Genomic DNA, 19,970 nt, shown 5'->3' on the forward strand with positions numbered 1-19,970 from the left:
CCAACATAATTCTACAAAGAGACATTTCTCCTACCATTTATTTACCACTGATAGAGTTGGCATAAGCAAAGCACAGTATCATACCTTGAACACACCTTAATGGGCTCTTTGTCCCCATCATTCATTTGAAAATCATTTTAGTCAGGGTTACCTTTAAAGTTCCTCTTGCCTAACCCATTTGTAAATTCTTAGACCTTATATAATTTAATGTCTTGATATTACAGCACTTGCCAAAGGCTCCCAACCTTTTTCACTTCGAGTCTCCATTTTACAACTGTTCTTCCTACTTCGTTGAAGGCCCTTCCCAGTCTTTTTTGCAAACTTCTCTTTTTCATCCTCACCTTTTGATGTTAAAGAGTCCCAGCCTCCCAAATTTATATCTCCAGCCTTAGCATCCCCACAGAGTCCCACAGCCATTTCCATCAGGATGTCTAATATTCTCAGGCTTAACATGGTCTCCTCTTTTCCAAACCTGCCCCTTATTCCTCCCCATCTGAGGAGTCATCCTTAATTCCTCTCTCTCCTGAATTCCCAGTTTCAAAAATTGTCCTTAATCTGATCACTTCTCACCTTCAGAGACGTGTGTGTTGTCTTTCTTTAGCCCAGTCCTGAATTTCTGCTTTAGCAACTATAAGGTAGAAAATTAGGCCAGTCACATTAATGGCTGCCATCAAGACAAAGGTTTTAAACCAGGCAGATTCTGGATCCTAAGGAATTAAAATTCAAAGTAATTGTAAATTATTACTCTTGTTTTTTTGTTTTGTAACATTTAAAATGTAATGTTAAAAATAATGTAGACTCAATCACTTAACAAATATGGAAAAACACACTTATACATAGCCAAAAAAGTAATCATTTTACTCTATAAAAATAATCACTTTTATCTTTCTACTGTATACATGTTGTTTAAAATTCTATTTTAATCAGATATTAAGTTTACTAGTTTCTTATAGTTCAAAATTAACTGATTTTTTTCAATCTGATCTATTATTTCAAAGTTTTCTGCATCTTTTCAAAGTATCTTATGTAGCCGACATATTATTGTATCATATAAGCCTATATAGATGAAGAATGTCTTCGTATTTTAATTGGCAAATTTAACACACTTTCATCTATCGTCACTATTATTTTGTTAAGATATATTGCTCCCATATTATTTCGTATTTTCTATTGCAATGCTTTATTTCTTTTTAAGTTTTGGATTCATTTTGAAGAGAATGAGTTTTCTTCTACTGGTTTATAAAAGTTATCTGTATTACTCTTTAAACATTCTTCAGATGCATGCTCAAGTTGAAATAGCTATCTTGATAGGTAGATCAAAAGATATAGCTATAGAGATTTAAGAATACATAGCTAAATATATCTATTTATAGTAGATACATATTGAACTGTATAAATTGAAAGAGATGTATAAATTTTATCAACATTTATCTTTTTCATAATAGGACTAATATTTGGCAGGCTCTCATTTCCTTTTGGTCCTATCTTCCGTCTCCATACTCATCCCTATGCAAACAAACAGTTCGTATTTTGGCATTTATTTTTTTCTTTTCTGTTCTTTCTTCTTTTTTTTTTTTTTTTGAAACAGGGTCTCACTCTGTATTGTAGCCTAGAGCTCAATGGCACAATCATGGTTCACTGCAGCCTCGAACTCCCAGACTCAGGTGATCTTCCCACCTCAGCCTCCTAGCTGGGACTACAGGCACGTGCCGCCATTTGCAGTTAATGTTTTATTTTTGTTTTTTTTTTATAGAGATGAGGTTTTGCCATGTTGTCCAGGCTGGTCTTGAACTCCTGGGCTCAAGCAATCCGCCCAACGTCGGCCTCCCAAAGTGTTGGGATTACAGGCATGACCCACTGCACCTGGCCCTGTTTTGGCATTTCTTAAAAACTTTTTAGTATTGATTATTATGGATAGTCTTTCTTTTTTTTTTCTTTTCTTTTATCCTTAATTTTAAGATAATGAAAATATAATCAAGATAATTGATACTGTTATTTTCCACTCATTTTCTGACTACGTCTCCTGTTTTTTTTTTTTTTTTTAACTTCTCTAAATAGTTTATTTCCCCTAAAGTGTGAGGCATTGTATGGTCTTGTATCCCTAAAAATAGTTTTCTTATGCCATTGTCCTCTTGCATCTTGTGTTGCTGACAATTTTTGACTGTTGCCTCAATGGGACTATTTTATTTATTTTAATTTAATTTAATTTAATTTAATTGAGACAGAGTCTCACTCTGTGTAGCCCAGGCTGGAGTGCAGTGGCTCAATCTCAACTCACTGCTACCTCTGCCTCCCGGGTTCAAGCAATTCTCCTGCCTCAGCCTCCTGAGTAGCTGGGATTACAGGCACGTGCCACCACGTCTGGCTAATTTTTTGTATTTTTAGTAGAGATGGGGTTTCACCATGTTGTCCAGGCTGGTCTCAAACTCCTGACCTCAGGTGATCCACCCGCCTCAGCCTCCTGAAGTGCTGGGATTACAGGTGTGAGCCACCGGGCCTGGACTGTTCTCATCATTTTTGAAGAACTTCGGGACTATTTTAAACAATGCTGCTATGAGAGGATTGTGAGAAAAATAGGCTGTTTAATTAAATTTGAATGTCAGATAAACAATGAGTAACTTGGTAGTACAAATATGTCCCATGCATTTTGGTAATGAAGCGGAAGTCCTGTATTATTTCTTGTTTATCTGAAAGTCAAATCTGACTGGGCAGTCTTCATCTTCTTGGGTTTTTTCTTTTTTTTTTTCAAAATCTGGCAACCTCATAGTATAAACATTTTTTTTTTGTATATGTTCCTCAATGTGTATAGATTCATTTATCTTGGAGTGAAATTACTGAATCATAAAGATTGCATAACCTAAGCTTTACTAGGTAATATCTGTGCTCAGAAGTGTTGTATTAATTTACAGTTCCAGCATTTGTTATTAATTTTGCTTTTTAGCACATCATTACTTACCCTTGGTATTATGGACCACCAATCTAGTGGGTGTGTAGTGTGAGCAAGTTGTGGTTTTTAATTTGTCTTTTACTATATTTATTAGCTATTTGGATTTCGCCTTGTAAAGTGCCTACTTACATCTTTTTTTTTCTCATTTTCTTATTGATTTGTAGTAACTATGTATTTTTATTAAAAGCCCTTGGTTAGTTGTATGTGTTGTAAATATCTTTTCAAACTTGATGGTTACTTATTCTATTGTTGGTATATTTTGAGGAACAGAAGTTCTTAATTTTAATGCAGTCAAATTTGTTGTCTTGTTCTTTGTGTTAGTGCTTTTAGTGCCCTTTTTAAGAAATAATTCTGTCTGTCAGATCATGAAAATATTCCTCTGAATTATATTCTAGAAACTTTATATTTTGCCTACAATTTTTAGATGTGCAATCCACCTCTACTTCATATTTTTGTATGTTGAGATAAGTTAAATTTTATTTTTCTTCATAATGATATTCCTTTAACCCAGTACCATTTTATAAGCCCTTTCTTTACAACAAAGGTGGCACTGTTCTGTCATAAATTAAATGTCCATATATGTGGGATCTTTCTACACTCTTTCTTCAGTTCTATTGGTCTACTACTTGTGCCAATACCATAAGGTATTTATTTTCATAGCTTTGTAATGTATCTTAATATTAGGTAGAACAAATATTCCAGTTTGTCTTCTTCAAGATTCTCTTAGTTAACTGTTCTTGGCCCTTTGTGAACACATGTCAATTATATAAAAGTCTTTTCAATTTCCACAAAGTAATTTAAGGTTTTGATTGGGATTTCATTGAATCTACAGCTCATTAGGGGAATGAGAAGATATTTATAATTTTGAGTCTTTTAGTATATAAAAATGGCATCTCCCTCCATTTACTTAGTTTTTAAAAAATTTCTTTTTTTTTTTTTTTTTTTTTTTTTTTTTTTTTTTTTTTTTTTTTTTTGAGACGGAGTCTTGCTCTGTCGCCCGGGCTGGAGTGCAGTGGCCGGATCTCAGCTCACTGCAAGCTCCGCCTCCCGAGCTTCTCCGCCATTCTCCTGCCTCAGCCTCCCGAGTAGCTGGGACTACAGGCGCCCGCCACCTCGCCCGGCTAGTTTTTTGTATTTTTTAGTAGAGACGGGGTTTCACCGTGTTCGCCAGGATGGTCTCGATCTCCTGACCTCGTGATTCGCCCGTCTCGGCCTCCCACAGTGCTGGGATTACAGGCTTGAGCCACCGCGCCCGGCCTAAAAAATTTCTTTCAAGTCTCTCACTTATGGTTTTCTTTGTGGAGATCATATGAGTCATTCATTAAATTTTTTCTTAGATATACGATTTTTATTATGGTGTTGAAAATAGTATCCTTTTTAAAATTTTTATTTTCACACTCTTTATTCAGGTATTTAGAAAACAATGTATATTTCTAGATTTACTCTATAAATTCCAAAACCTACTTATTAATTCTAATAACTTATAAGTAGTGTTAATCTTCTGATTTTTTTTGAATGCCACCTATAAAAATGTTAATGATATTTCTTCTTTTTTTCATATTTCTGTGTCTTATTTCATTCATTAGGACATAGTAAAAAGTTTAGTATTAATAAATAGTGACAGCAGGCATTTTTTTCATACTCCAATCTCAGAGAGAAATGTTCCATGCTGTGTGTGTGTGTATGTGTATATATGTGTGTATATATATGTGTGTGTTTGTGTGTATATATATTTATACACACAAAATTCCCACAGCAAATATACATACACATAGAAATAGGTGTATACATATTTCTCAGTGAATTGAATCATATATCTTTATGAAGTGATTGTTGTCATTTCTAGTAATACTGTTTGTCTTAAGGTGTCCTCTGAGATCAACATAGCCTCAGCAGCTTTTTAGCTAAAAATTGCGTAGAATGTTTTCTCTGTTAATTTCAACTTTTCTGTTGCTTTATATTTTATTATATATTTATATGAAAGCAGCACAGAGTTAAGCTTCATTTCTTAATCCAATATGGCCGCCTTTTGCTTTTAGTTAGAGCTTTTAGCTTATTTAAAGTAGCTGCTGGCACGTCTAGTTTACCAAATTATTTTGATTGTTTTATATTTGCACCTCTTGTTCTATGTTGCTTTTTCTCTACTTTTTTTGCCTTCTTTTAGATAAGGTATTTTTATCATTTCATTTTTGTCTTTATTACTTTGAAATTGATGTACTTTTTCTATTTTTTAAATTATTAGATTAGAAATTACAACATGTTTTCTTCATGTATCAAACTCTTAGTACTTTTATCCTCTGGCAAGACAGCATGAAGTCTTTCAAATACTTTGCTCCATTTATCTTCTCTTGACTTATTTACTCTTATTATTGTTTATTTTATATTTTGTATATAGTGTTTTTTAAACTCCACAGGGCATTACTTTTGTTTACCCAATAAAACAAATAGGTGAATAAGTGGATTTGTCTGCTTATTTACCACTTTTGCTGATCTTCATTTTTTTCCTGCATCTCTAATTTTCTTTCTTTAAACCTAAAAACACTTTTAAACATCCATTAGTGAATTGACTTCCCTGTTTTTGTTGGCTTGAAACATGTTGTCTTTCTTTTGGCAAATATTTTCATTGTTTACAAATTTAAGTTGGTAGTTATTTTCACTAAGCAGACTGAAGATGCAATTTTATTGTGTTCTGTCTTCCTTTCTTGAGTTTGAGAAGTCAGAGACCAGTCTATCTGTTGCTCATTTGGAGGCAATCTTTCTGATTCCTCTGATTGCTTGTATGACATTCTTTTTGTCTTTGCTTTTCTGCAATTTCTGGTTTCTTTTTCATCCTACTTGTGATTACTAGGCTTCTTAAAGATGTGAATTTCTATATTCCTGGAAAACTAGAAAACAATCATTTTCTCTTCATACATAGCCTCTGCCCTATTTTCTCTCTTCATCTCTGGGCCTCCAGTTAGTTGTATGTTGGGTTTTCTGACTGGATTACCCCATCTCATGCCATATATTCTGTATTTTTACCATTTTTTCTTCCTGGGATTCATTCTGGATAGATCTTGACAGGTCAAGAATAGAGTAGTTTATAGTATAGTAACCAATACCCTCAAGTCTTAGTGGCTTTTAATGACAGAAATTTGGTTTTTTGTTTACACAAAAGGTACATAATGGGTTGGCTAGGAGTTATGCTCCATATAACCTGGATTTCTGGATCCTGGTTAGTAGCCTTGCAGTCATCCTTCTGAATAATACTATTTGTTGCATCAAAGGGAAAGAATGGCCTCTTGGTTTCTAGTGCTTCTCAGAATTCACATGTATCACTTCCTCTCATATTTCATTGGCCAAAATAACTTACAAGAATACATCTAACTTCAAAGAAGTGGGGAAATGCCCAAGAAGAGAACCAGAAAAGTTATTGCAGCTGCAATAATTGACTTCCCAGGCTTGCCTTCTGGTCACCAAATATTTGATTCATTCAAATTTCAAATGCTCAGAAGAGTATTCAGTTTTTCTCTCCTTTTAAAGCTGAGGCAGGGCAGATGAGAACTGTCTAAGTTAACTTACTAGGCAGAGACAACTTTGAACAGTTCTGGAGTCACATTTCCTTCCACATCTTGGATGTTTGCAGAAAAATTAGCTCCACTAACAACTTTTGGAAGTTAGCTCTGCACACCTGAGTGAACTCAATGGAAGAATAAAGGCACTATGCTCAGAGGGAGGAAACAGACCATGGCCACCTGGTGTTCCCCATTTCTAATGAGGCCACTTCTCTGACCAGGGAGCTTCTATGATTCTAGTGATGTTTTCTTCTTTTCTAATACCATGAATACAGACATTGTGGTGGTGGAAGATTCCTCTTTATGGGAAATGTGGCCATGGTGGATGCAGACCATCTCTCCCTGTCCCAACTTTGGGATAAGGAGCATTTGGAGGAATTATCTACACACTACCATTCCTTTTGTTGAAAGCATTCCTCCAAATAAAGTTTATATGTGATCCACATGGTGCTAGTGGTAGGAAGGTGTAGTCCTTTGTGAGTACAGATTTATGCCAGCATTTCCATTCTGACTCTTCTTATTTGAGTGGCTTTAGGATATTATCTCTTATCTTCTGCTTGTTCATTATAACTGAAGACATAGATTACCCAGGATAGGTAAACACCCAAGGCAGCCAGTGGTTTCAGTGGTTATTTACCTCTCTGGAATCAAACTATTCTTTCATTTTTAATCTCTGAAGTATTCTTTTGCTTTACTTTTTTTGCAGATGAGGCATGCATTTAAAATAACTGTTACAATTTGATAGGGCATTTTAAGTGTCCTTAACAGGAGAATTTCAGCTAACTTTGTCCATGACACTTGCAAAAACAGAAGTCTTCCTTCATAGTCAAATTTTGGTCAATCTTTAACTGTATTTACTTGTGATTTTTCATTCTTTCTTTGAGAAAACTGTATCTTGTTACTTATATTACCACTCAGCTAGTCAAATACCTGTGCTGATCAATCCACATATTCATTACTAAAAATAAAAGAAGTCCACTTCTGTACCAATGGCCAATTACTAAAGAGTTCTCTACATATCTAATTGACAAATAATGAGATAGAAATTGTATTATTTGTAGATTTGGAGAAATGCCTGATTTGACCAAGTTTATTTTCATATGATGCAAAAACTCATAAGTCATCTCCTTCTGGCATCTTCTCTGCAATCTTTCCTATGCATAATCTTTATACAATTAATATCAGAAAAGTAACTACATGTCTGTATGTTTCTTACCTGCCTAAGGATCAATCCAGTCAAAGTGGAAGCAATCAGTCCTCCTAGCATTCCACTTAAAGTTGAACATGCTTTAATAAATCCAAAATATCTATACATAAAAGAATAATACACAAATGTAAAGTAGTACAAATACTGCAGGAAATGCCAACCTAATCAAATGAAATTTAAGAGAGATGACTGCAAATTCCTACTTCTCAAATTCCATTAAGATGTTAGAAAAAGTATATGACTATAGGCAACTTTCCAGTGTCACCACAGAGTCAGAAAGATTGTCTTTAGCAGTAAAGGATACGATGATATTAATAAAATGGGATTATATTTCGAGTGAAACCCAGTAGAATTAGAAAATATGTAAGTTCCATTGAGAAATTCAGAAGGTGATATGTTTTGGTAATGGGAACTGTCTGGGGTTAATAAAAAATTGAAGGGCTTTGTTCACCTGGTTTACTCTCATAGGCCCAGAGCTACTGACCTACAAGATTGTTTCCAATACTCAGGCAAGGAAACCAGAAGCCTAGTTTACAAGCAACTATGATTGGCCAATCCTGGAAGCTCAAACCAATTCCAGCATGAAATGAGCTATAAAAGCAGTGAAACTGCAGCAAATGAATCCAGGTAACCGTGAATGGCATTATTTTGTTTGTTTTCATGGCTGAGTAGTATTCCATAATATATATATAACCACATTTTCATTATCTACTTATTGTTTGATGGGGATTTAGGCTGGTTCCATATTTCTGCAGTTGCAAATTGTGCTGCTATAAACATGCATGTGCAAGTGTCTTTTTCATGTGACTTCTTTTCCTTTGGGTAGATACCCAGTAGTGGGATTGCTGGATCAAATGGTATTTCTACTTCTAGTTCTTCAAGGAATCTCCACACTGTCTTCCATAGTGGTTGTACTAGTTTACATTCCCACCAACAGTGTAAAGGTGTTCCCTTTTCACCACACCCACGCCAACATCTATTATTATTTTGTTTTTTAATTATGACCATTCTTGCAGGAGTAAGGTGGTATCACATTGTGGTTATGATATGCATTTCCCTGATAATTAGTGATGTGGAGCATTTTTTTATATGTTTGCCACCAAATGCCATATGTTTTCACTTATAAGTGGGAGCTAAGCTATGGGTATACAAAGGCATACAGAGTGATATAATGAACTGCGGAGACTCAGAGGGGGGAAAATGGGAGGAGGGGCAAGGGATAAAAGACCACATATTGGATACAATGTACACTATTCCTATGATGGATGCACTAAAATCTTAGACATCACCACTGTCAATTCATCCATGTAACCAAAAACCACTTGTATCTCAAAAGCTATTGAAATAAAAAGAATATTTTTTAGAAAAACTCAGAATTAACAAGGAACTCCAACTTAACAACAACAAAATATAAATAACTACATTAAAAAAGTGGGAAAAGGACATAAGTAGCCATTTTCAAAAGAAGACATACAAATGGACAATAAGCATATAAAAAAACTTTCAACATCACTAATCCTCAGGGGTAGTGCAAACTAAAACAGTGATGAAATAGCATCTTATGCCAGTCAGAATTATTATTATTCAAGTCAAAAAACAACAGATGTTGATGAAGATGCACAGAAAAAGCAATACTTATACACTGTTAGTGGAAATGTAAATTAGTACAACCTCTATGGAAAACAGTATGGAGATTTCTCAAAGAACTACAAATAGAACTACCATTAGATCCTGCAATTGTGCTACTGGGTGTCTACTCAAAGGAAAAGATATTATTATATCAAAAAGATATCTGCACTCATGTGTTTATTGCAATACTATTCACAATAGCAAAAATATCAACCTAAGTGTCCATCAACAGATGATTGGATGAGGAAAATGTGGTACATATGCACAATGGAATACTACTCTGCCATAAAAAAGAATGAAATAATGTCTTTTTCAGCATCATCGATGGAAATAGAGGCCCTTGTCTTAAGTAAAACAACTCAGAAACAGAAAACCAAATACTGCAAGTTCTCAGTTATAAAGTAAGAACTAAATAACTTATACACATTGACAGAGTGTAGAATAACAGACATTAGAGACTTGGAAGAGTGGGAGGAGGGTGAGGGTTAAAAAATTACTTAATATGTATGATGTACATTATTCAGGTAATGGTTACCCTAAAAACCCAGGCTTCACCACTACATAATATACCCACTTAACAAAATTATATTTGCACACCTTAAATTTATACAAAAACTAACGACTTAAAAAAATGCTTTTGAGAGCTTGGATTTAAGAAAGAAAAAGATTTTTAAAAACTCTCCCTAGTTACAATGAACTATCCACACACACACACACACACAAAATCAATGAAACAATCCCATATATAATAGTTACAAGAAAAAAATTCTTAAAATAACTTTAACTGAATGGGTGAAAGACCACAATGAAAACTAAAACGTTAGTGGAAGATATTGAAGAAGACACAAACAGATGTAAAGATATCCTGTGCTTATGAATAGGAAGAATTAATGTTGTTAAAATGTCTGTGCAATTCAAAGCAATCTAAAGATTCAGTGCAATCCTTATCAAAATTCCAATGACATTTTTCCCAGAAATAGAAAAACAATCTTACCATTTCTATGGAAGTACAAAAGGTCCCAAATAACCAAAGTAATCTTGAGCCAAAATAACAAAACTGGAGGCATCACACTATCTGACTTCAAAATATACTTCAAAGTTTTAATAATCAAAATGACAAGATACTAGAATGAAAATAGATACATAGACCAATGGAGCAGAATAGAGAGTCCAGAAATAAATCCAACATTTAGGGTGAATTGATTTTTGCCAGTTTGGTGCCAAGAACACACCATGGAAGAAGGATGATCTCTTCAATAAATGCTGTTGGAACAACCAGGTATCCACATGCAGAAGAATGGAATTAGACTCATCTCATGCCATATATAAAAATCAACTCAAAATGGATTAAAGACTTAAACATAAGACCTGAAACTGTAAAACTACTAGAAGAAAACACAGGGGACAAGCTCTATGACTTTGACCTGGGCAATGATTTTTGTGTTAAGATCACAAAAGCACAAGCACTGAAAGCAAAGACAGACAAATGGGATTATATCAAACTAAACATCTTCTGCACAGGAAAAGAAACAATCAACAGAGTGAAGAGACAACCTGAAGAATAGGAGAAAATATTTGCAGACTATACTTATAATAAGTGGTTAATATCCAAAGAATACTAGGAACTCAAACTCTGTAACAAGAAAACAACCCAATTAAAAAATGGGCAAAGGACCTGAATAGTCATTTCTCAAAAAACAAAGATATACTATCAACAGGTGTATGAAAAAAATGCCCAACACCATTAATCATCAGGGAAATTCAAATTAAAACCACAATGAGATATCCCTCTACACCCATTAGAGTGTCTGTTATCAAAAATACAAAAGATAAGTGTTGGTGGGGATGTGGAAAAAAGGGGAACTTTTGCATACCATTGGTGGGTATATAAATTAGTACAGCAGTTATGGAAAACAGTATGGATGTTCCTCAAAAAATTAAAAGTAGAACCACTATATGATCCAGCAATTCCACTCCTGAGTGTCTATCCAAAGGAAATGAAGTGAGAATGTCTAAAGAGATATCTGCACTACCATGTTCATTGCAGCATTATTCACAATAGCCAAGATATAGGATCAACCTAAGTGTCCATCAGCAGATGAACGGGATAATAAACGTGATAATATACACAATGGGATACTATTCAGCCTAAAAATGAAGGATATCAAGTCATCTGTGACAACTTGAATGAACTTGGAGGACATTAATTTAAGTGAAATAAGTCAGACACAGAAAGACAAACACTGCATGATCTTAGTTACATGTGGAATCTTACAAAATTGGACTCAGAAGTAGAGTAGAATAGTGATTACTAGGCACTGGGAGTGAGATATTAGCCAAAAGATACCAAACTTTATTTATATATGAGGAATAAGCTTAAGAGATCTATTGCATAACACAATGACTATAGCATAAAACAACATATTATATTCTTGAAAATTCCTAAGAGTAAATTTTGTGTTCCCACACACACAAAAAAATGCTGTGTGTGTGAGGTAATGCATATGTTACTTTGCTCGATTTTAGCCATTCCACAAAGTATCCATATTTTAAATCATCATGTTATACACAATAAATATATACAACATTTATTTGTTAAAGGTTTAAAAAAAGTGTATAAACAAATCCTACCTGGGAGCGATATCCAAGCCATTTATAAGTATTCCACCCAAGCAAAAGCTGCCTGTTGCACCAGCAAGTATTAGGAAAATGACAATGCCGTAGAAGCTGGAACTCAGGTAAGGCAGGCATACAGCAAAGATTGCAGGAAGGAGAAATCCTGGGGAGTGATTCAGACAACATAGTTAGGTGCATCCTAAAGACAGGGGAGAAATATCTCCCAAGTGCTTAAATGTTCTGGCTGTTGCTTACCTGCTGCTGTGAAGAGTTTCCGGACAGCAATTACGCTGAGAATATTCCTGGTCAGGAAGAAGTCTGATAACTGACCTACTAAGATACCACAGATCCAACCAAACAAATAGGGAAGGGAAGACAGAAACCCATTCTGAAGAGGAAACATTATTCTTGGAGTGAGTTTGATGGGTAAAGCAGTACTGACACACAGAGTAATCCCTATGCTAAAATTTATTATCTAAAATGAGTACTTTCATATAGGAAACCATCAATATACAATACTAGAATTACTGCTGGGATCACATTACCCAAAAGAAAGAGAAAAATAGCTTTGAGGTCAGTAATATTTATCATAACCTGTCAAATCTTCCAATTTCAGTATCATGAAATATAAAAGCACTGGCTAATAGAGAAGGAAGACTACATCGGGAATGGGAAATACTGGCCCTGGGGAAAATGATAAGAGAGGATAAAGATGACAATTACGGACATGCGTATAGTGCTTACACTGGACCAGCTGCTACTAATCCTCACAACAGCTTCAGGGTTTCATGAAGTATAAAATTGAGTCAGAGAGAGTTTATAAGACCTTACTGTTATGCTGGGCCCTAGGCTGGTTTACTGGAAGTTCATTACAGAACGCGGCAAGTGGTAAGCCCAGACAGACTCCATTTCTAAAGGAGTCTTGTCTTGTCTGGGGTTTCGAATAATAGGAGTTTGCCCGTATCAGTGATTCTCCAAGCCAGATGAGTAATGGGTATGCCAGTCCTTCCAAAGCAAGACTTGAGTCTTGTTTTCATAGCCCAGACTCATTGCTTTACCTTGGAGAGGATTGGTAAAAGCTTGGCAGAGTGACAGGGCCTGGCTAAGTGACTTTCATAGGAGGCCCCCAGTCTCTGTAGGGAATGGTGGTGTTGAGCCTTAAGTAATATACAAAGGGAATCACACAGTAAATGGGAGATGGGGAATGTGTGGAAACACAGATGCATGTACACTGCTGCTGGAGTGCCAGACACTTGTGTCTGTATCAGCACCTTCTGTTTTGGGCAATGTTCATATAAAGAGCAGAAACAGTTAATTTCCAGGTGAGGAGCAGTAGCCAGACAGTGTGAGGAGTTGGCAAGAGCTGAGACTAGGGTCATTAGAGACAAAAAAATGTACACAGAGTCTTTCATGAAGTTAAAAACAGAACAAATAGTATACTTACCTCTTTTATATTAACATGAAGCGTGGAGTTGATAAATAGTGGCGTGTATAGTGTCGTGATGATATGTGACCAGAAAAAAGCAAAAGTACCAATGAAAATAGCCCAGACTGGAAGCGATTTAAGCATAGCCTTGATAGGCAGAGATTGTCTACTTGAACTGACCTGGAAAGAAATTCATTAATAATTAGCACATTAGAACAAACTGGAACATGTTTAGTTTGGAGTAGAATCTTGGAGATGCCAATATGGAGAACTGTGCTCTACCTGCTGGACCAGGGAGGATGTGATGTATTCCTTTTCACTGATGCTTATACATGGGTGGTCCTTGGGGTCATCATAAAACAGAATGAACCAGAGAAGACATAGAGCACAGCCACAAGCACCTATCAAAGCAGGATAAGTTAGAATTGGAAGTTTCTGTTTGTAGTGGATCTCTTTCCCAAATTCGCATTTTTCAATGTATTAGTCTGAGAACCTGGACCTCCTGTTTCTTTTTTGAAACTTTGCAACAAGGCTTATGTTTTTCATAGTCCTCCTTTTATCCACAGGGACCTCTCCCTGCTAGAAATAGGGTAAGGCCTATGCCCTTTCCTGATCTCCTATCCTCTGCTCCCTCCACTCATGACATCTGGGCCTGCCTGCCCTCAGGCCCTCATCTTTTCAAATTCCTCATGTGTTCCATCATAAGAATATGGCACAGCTGAGCCTGCTCAGGGCTTGACAATTGCCCAGTTGTTTTGTTTTGTTGTGTTTATAATGTTTAAGTTCAGGGATACATGTGCAGGTTAGTTATACAGGTAAACTTGTGTCGTAGGGGTTTATTGTACAGATTATTTCATTACCCAGGCATTAAGCCTAGTATCCATTAGTTATTTTTCCTGATCCTCTCCCTCTTCCCACCCTCTACCCAGTGGTAGAGGTTGTTCCCCTCAGTGTGTGTTGTTCCCGTCTATGTGTTCACGTGTTCTCATCATTTAGCTCCCACTTATAAATGAGAACAAGCGGTATTTAGTTTTCTGTTACTGTGTTAGTTTGCTAAGGAGAATGGCCCCCCAGCTCCATTCATTTCCCTGCAAAGGACATGATCTCATTCTTTTTATGGCTGCATAGTATTCAATGGTGTATATGTACCACATTTTGTTTATCCAGTCTATCATTAATGGGCATTTAGGTTGACTCCATGTCTTTGCTATTATGACCCAGTTTTGACAGCGTAGCCTCAGCCATGTACCTGAGATATAGCCCAGACTTCAGGGACTGTTGGAATTCTATAAGAGTTGGACAAGTTATTTACATGAGTTTTTATATGAATAAGTTGACTGCGAGGAATTCTCTGTTGGGACAGGAAGTATATAGCGCTCACCAGTCAGTCTTCCAGAAGACTTGCATTCATTTAACAAATACTAAGTGCCGATTATTTACCATGCACCTATTTTAAGTACTGGGGATACAGCAATGAATAAAACAGACAAAAATCCCTGCCTTTACGGAGTCGACTTGGTAGTGGATAAAAAAGAACAAAAATTATTTTATTCAATCAACTCCCCAAAAATTCATATAATACTGTTTATTATCTCTTTTTCAAAATGAGCAACTGAGACTCGGAAAGATCAAATTATTTGTGGGACATAAATGTTAGTGAGTGGTAGTTTACCTGTAAGCATGAATTATATTGTTCAGGGAGAAACTACACCCCTAGATGGGGAGGCTGGGCTGCTGGAAATAAAAATACTATAATAGAAATAAAGAATGCCTTTGATGAATCAGTAGACTAGACATGACCAAGAAAAAATCAGTGAACTTGATAAAATGGCTATAGAAATTTCTAAAACTGAATTGCAAAGACAGAAAAAAGAACTAAAAAGACAGAATGGTCTGGGCGTGGTGGCTCACGCCTGTAATCCCAACACTTTGGAAGGCCTAGGCGGGCAGATCACCTGAGGTCAGGAGTTCGTGACCAGCCTGGTCAACATGGTGAAACCCTGTTGCTTCTAAAAATACAAAAAAATTAGCTGGGCGTAGTGATGTGCCCCTGTAATCCCAGCTACTCAGGGGGTTGAGGCAGGAGAATCACTTAAATCCAGGAGGTTGAGGTTGCGTTGAGCTGAGATAATGCCATTGCACTCCAGGCTGGGTGACAAAAGCAAGACTCCATCTCACAAAAAAAAAAAAAAAAAAAAAAAAATGGAATATCTAAGAATCGTAGGACAATTATAAAAGCTGTAATATACATGTAACAAAAAAAACCACAAGGTGTAATATACTTGTAAAGAAACATACCGGAAGAAAGAAAGAAATAGAGAAAGAGAGAAAGAGAAAAAAGGAAGGAAGAGAAAGAAAGGAAGAAAGAAAGAAAAAGCAAGGAAGGGAGGGAGGGAGGGAGGAAGGGAAGGAGGGGAAAGAAAAAAATAGAAAAAATATTTAAAGCAATAGTTACTGAGAATTTCTTAAAATTAATAATAAACTTCAAACCACAGATATAAGAAGCCCAGAGAATGCCAAGAAGAATAAATAAAAAAAAAAAAAAGTTACAACCTGACATGTTGTAACCAAATGTCCCCAGTTTTTTAAGAAAAAGGGAATGAATTGCTATTTTTTAAAAAATTTTCTCTTCTTTTCGCCTTTCCCCTTTTCCTCTTGCTTCTCATTTCCAACTTAGCCCTTCAGAAATGCAAATACAACGTTTCACCTCCTCCCCTCACCAGGCATTCGCTATAGGAAAAATTCTCCTAACTACGTGCTTCAAGACATAGCTCTCCTCCAGAGCTGACAGTCAATCTGCAGACCAAATTGCCAGGGAACTTTCATCTCTAGGGCGTGGCCTCAGAACTTCCACTCTCCAGGAGTGGCCTTGGAACTTTCTTCCACCAGGAGAGCATATGGAAAACATGCCCTTTTTGGCCACTTTTTCAACCTACTTCTGTCCATGAAAGTGCCACCTCAACTATGCAGTAGATAACTGCCTGGTAGCAAGGGGACCCCTGCCCTTGCTCATTTCCTCTCCTACCTTATGAAAATGCTCACTTTTTTTTTTTTTTTTTTTTTTTTTGCCACTTCAGCTCCAAAGATGAAACGGCACATTTAAAAGCAAGAAATTGTGTTTCCCTTCCCCAAGTTAGCTTTGGAATAAATCCACTTTTCTTGTACCAGCCCCCACTCTTGTTAATTGGACTGTACATGTGGTAAGCAACTAACTTGATTTTCAGTTACAATATAATATTCAACTTCAATAAATCAAAGACAATTTTGAAAGAAGCCAAAGGGAAAAAAAATAACCTGAAGAGTCATGTTTAAATTTAGAATTCTGAACACAAATCTCTGGTGACTAGTCTGAAGCTTGACCCATTCCTACCCAGATCCATTCCCACCTTGCTAGGTACTTTGAATGGATATATGTGGAAACCCTTGCCTTCCCCAATGGTGTACCATTCATATCTTGTGCAAATAGTGCCTCCTACCTCCCTTGGTCACTCCCCAATTCAATGGATATTGGGAAGAACCCTGCTGGTCTTTTCCAATATAACCAATAGCCTTGGCTCTATTTAAGCAACACATTCCAAGTATAATGATTAGAAGCAGAGTCATGAGCCCTACAGAGCCTACTGTCTTGGCACCTGCCCTATGAAGAGAGCCTAGCTAGAGAAGGGCTAGAATGGGCTCTCCACAATGTGGAATCCAGGGCAAGGGCCCTCTGGCCTGGCCTCAGGGCAGCTGTGACAGAAGCCATAAGTGATCTTGGCAACAGCTGTGTTTGATGGTGCAGACACTAGTCACATGTGAGTTAAGGAGAGTGTGAGATGCTAGGAAATGTAGGCAATGGGTACAGACAGATTATGCAATGATTTCAATGGTCAAAGGGAGGTTAGTTGAGATAGAAGACAGGGAAAGGGAATCATTTTAGAGATTTGAGAAGAGTTAAGGAGTTTGAAATAGTCTTTAGGAGACAAATATAGCAGGATAGATAGGCATTTTTTTTTTTTTTTGAGACAGAGTTTCACTCTTGTTGCCCAGGCTGGAGTGCAATGGCATGATCTCGGCTCACTGCAACCTCCGCCTCCTGGATTCAAGTGATTCTCCTGCCTCAGCCTCCCACGTACATGAGATTACAGGCGGCCACCACCACACCCAGCTAATTTTTTATATTTTTAATAGAGACGGGGTTTCACCATGTTGGCCAGACTGGTCTCAAACTCCTGACTGTAGGTGATCCACCCACCTCAGCATCCCAAAGTGCTGGGATTACAGGCATGAGCCACTGCGCCCAACTGGCCAGGCCATTTTAAGTGCAAATGTAAGTCTGTGACTCAATTTACTCTATTTGGTAATCTCTAGCAATTATCAGCTGCTTAAATACAGTTATTGTCTTATTCTTTAAAACAGTATCTATTCAGATTTGTTCAACTTTATTGGCAAGAATATTCAAATGGAATTTTAAAACAATCTTGGTTTTAGTTTTCCCTCTGCCACTAACGAACAGGTCATTTGACATATGTGGACATCATGTAATTTCCAGTAAAAGAGTTGTGGGAGGCAGACACCTAAATTCCTAAACAGCTGTCATCTAATCTCTTTTCCTCGATTCTTAGTGATAAGGTAGAAGCATGTGAGGGACTTCACAGTAAAGCTATTATCATAGTACAAAGTGTAGTTGTGTAACAGCTTCGTTTGAGTTTCATGAAGCCACCCATGATAACTGTAAGTGGCATACATTGCTGTACATGATCTTATCACAGAAATACAACATAAATATTAGATGTCATTCAACCCTTGATCAGCAATGTTGGGCAGCATTAGTTATTCCAAAGTTTTCCTTATATGGAGCTGAAACCTCTCCCCTGCTCCCCCGCTTCCCCATAATTTCTGCATATTTGGGTTAGTTTTGTAATTCAAAACAGATCTGCATTTTATTTATATGAAAGTCCTACAAGGTATGTTTTCTCAAGTTTTCTCTTCCTCAGGCTAGCCATTCTCAGTTTTTTCAGCACCTTTCCTGATAAGGGGCTAATGTTCCATCACTATACTGACCATTGTCTACTACTGAAGACTAACACAGTCATTAACAGCAATGGAATTTTGAGGATGGAAGTTGTGTTTTCAGATTAGGCCTCTGCCATCTGCTCACTGTATGTATTGGATATCTTCTGTTTGTCTCCCTAGATGTACTCCTCATCCTTCTTCACCTTGCTTTGGCTACAGATGGCTGATTTGAATGAACATCAGTAGGCCCCCATGTCCTCTGCTTCTACCTGGATTTGGCCAACAGAAATTCTAGGCAGAGATGAGAGGGAGAGAATTGAGTGAGATCAAGGTGCTTTTTCAAACCCTAGTTACCTCTGTCCTGTGATTGCCTCAATCTATGTGTCCTTTTATGAAAAATCAGGAGGCATCCTGCCCTATAGAGCTCTCCTAATGGATTCTGATAACTACTTCCTTGCTTGATGCCTTTGGACCTGGGGATGCTAGATGTTACGAGCTCCTGTATCACTAGCCCCAGGTAACTGGACTATTCCTGGGATTCTACCACATCTCATACTTACCTTTTTAAGTGATCATTTTGTAAATAAATTCTTCTAATTTTGCCTTAAGTATATGACTTTGATCAAGTTACCTAAGCCTTTTGAAATTTCCTCACATATCAAATGGGCATAATAGAACCTATCCACATTTTCTTATTCACAAACCTGAAATCAAGATCAGAGAGCCAAAAGTGATTTTATCACTTATTTGTAAACCTTATTTCTTTACAGTTTTTGTGTGTATTCTAGTTTGCACAGATTTCATTTTTTACTGTAGAAATTAATGTGTTTGATTATGGGGTAGTGCTCCACATCATGCTTTGAATGTTAAGTATAAAAAGTAATACATTTCTGAAATCTATAAACTTATTTATTCTGATCATCTTTTCCTGGAGAGTTTCATACAGAAGCATATGCATCTATAGCACCTACATTATAGAATTACAAAAGTTATGTATGAAAATACATGTATAGTTTTAAGCATCATAATACCTTGCTTGTGGTAGGAACTTAATGAATATTGACTTCTCTCTTTCACTCAGTGGAGTTCTTGATTTTTAATTTTAACTTTATATGAATTATTACATTATATTGGGTTTTAATGTTTAAATTTTTCTTAGATTCTGCTGAATAATAACTAGGATTTTACAGAAGGAGACTCACCAAAAATATAGAAGACCATGGGCCAGCCCAGAGATTCACAGATTACTCCAGTCACAAGTAGGACAATAAAGGGTCCCAGCAAAAACCCTAATCAGTAGGTACAAAGAACATCCCTAATTAATGCAGGCATCTGAAAGTACAGATAATGTAGTCTCACTGTAGCAATGAACAATTTCCTGTGAAATAAATTTGTGTATCATAACACAAATATCAGAAGAAAATAACAAAAATATTTCCTTTTCTCTCTTTTTCTCTGTTGAGATAAGGATGCCTCTTCTCCATTCTATATAATTCTCTCATCTTCACAGCAAGAATGCTGAAATAGATGATTTCCAAAGCCCTTGACCATTCAAAACACATGTTTCTTATGGCTCTAGGGAAGAACATAATGCAA

General features: G+C 36.4%; 1 protein-coding gene across 2 annotated transcripts in view; it reads right to left on the reverse strand.

Moving 5' to 3' along the window:
- SLC17A1 (solute carrier family 17 member 1) overlaps window positions 1–19,970 on the reverse strand; it is a 52,971-nt gene that overhangs the window by 20,944 nt on the left and 12,057 nt on the right. Inside the window, exons 6-12 of one of the 2 annotated variants that reach the window (XM_033216432.1) lie at window positions 19,577–19,663; window positions 13,662–13,780; window positions 13,398–13,559; window positions 12,209–12,341; window positions 11,969–12,116; window positions 7,718–7,808; window positions 571–707 (exon numbers count right to left, since the gene is read on the reverse strand). In XM_033216432.1, the coding sequence (XP_033072323.1) occupies window positions 573–707; window positions 7,718–7,808; window positions 11,969–12,116; window positions 12,209–12,341; window positions 13,398–13,559; window positions 13,662–13,780; window positions 19,577–19,663 (875 nt within the window). In that variant the 3' untranslated portion in view covers window positions 571–572. The remainder of the gene's footprint in view (window positions 1–570; window positions 708–7,717; window positions 7,809–11,968; window positions 12,117–12,208; window positions 12,342–13,397; window positions 13,560–13,661; window positions 13,781–19,576; window positions 19,664–19,970) is intronic. The other variant, XM_033216433.1, reaches the window with a different exon arrangement.

Source organism: Trachypithecus francoisi, unplaced genomic scaffold (genome assembly GCF_009764315.1).
Source record: "Trachypithecus francoisi isolate TF-2019V2 unplaced genomic scaffold, Tfra_2.0 Lachesis_group10, whole genome shotgun sequence".
NCBI lineage: Eukaryota > Metazoa > Chordata > Mammalia > Primates > Cercopithecidae > Trachypithecus > Trachypithecus francoisi.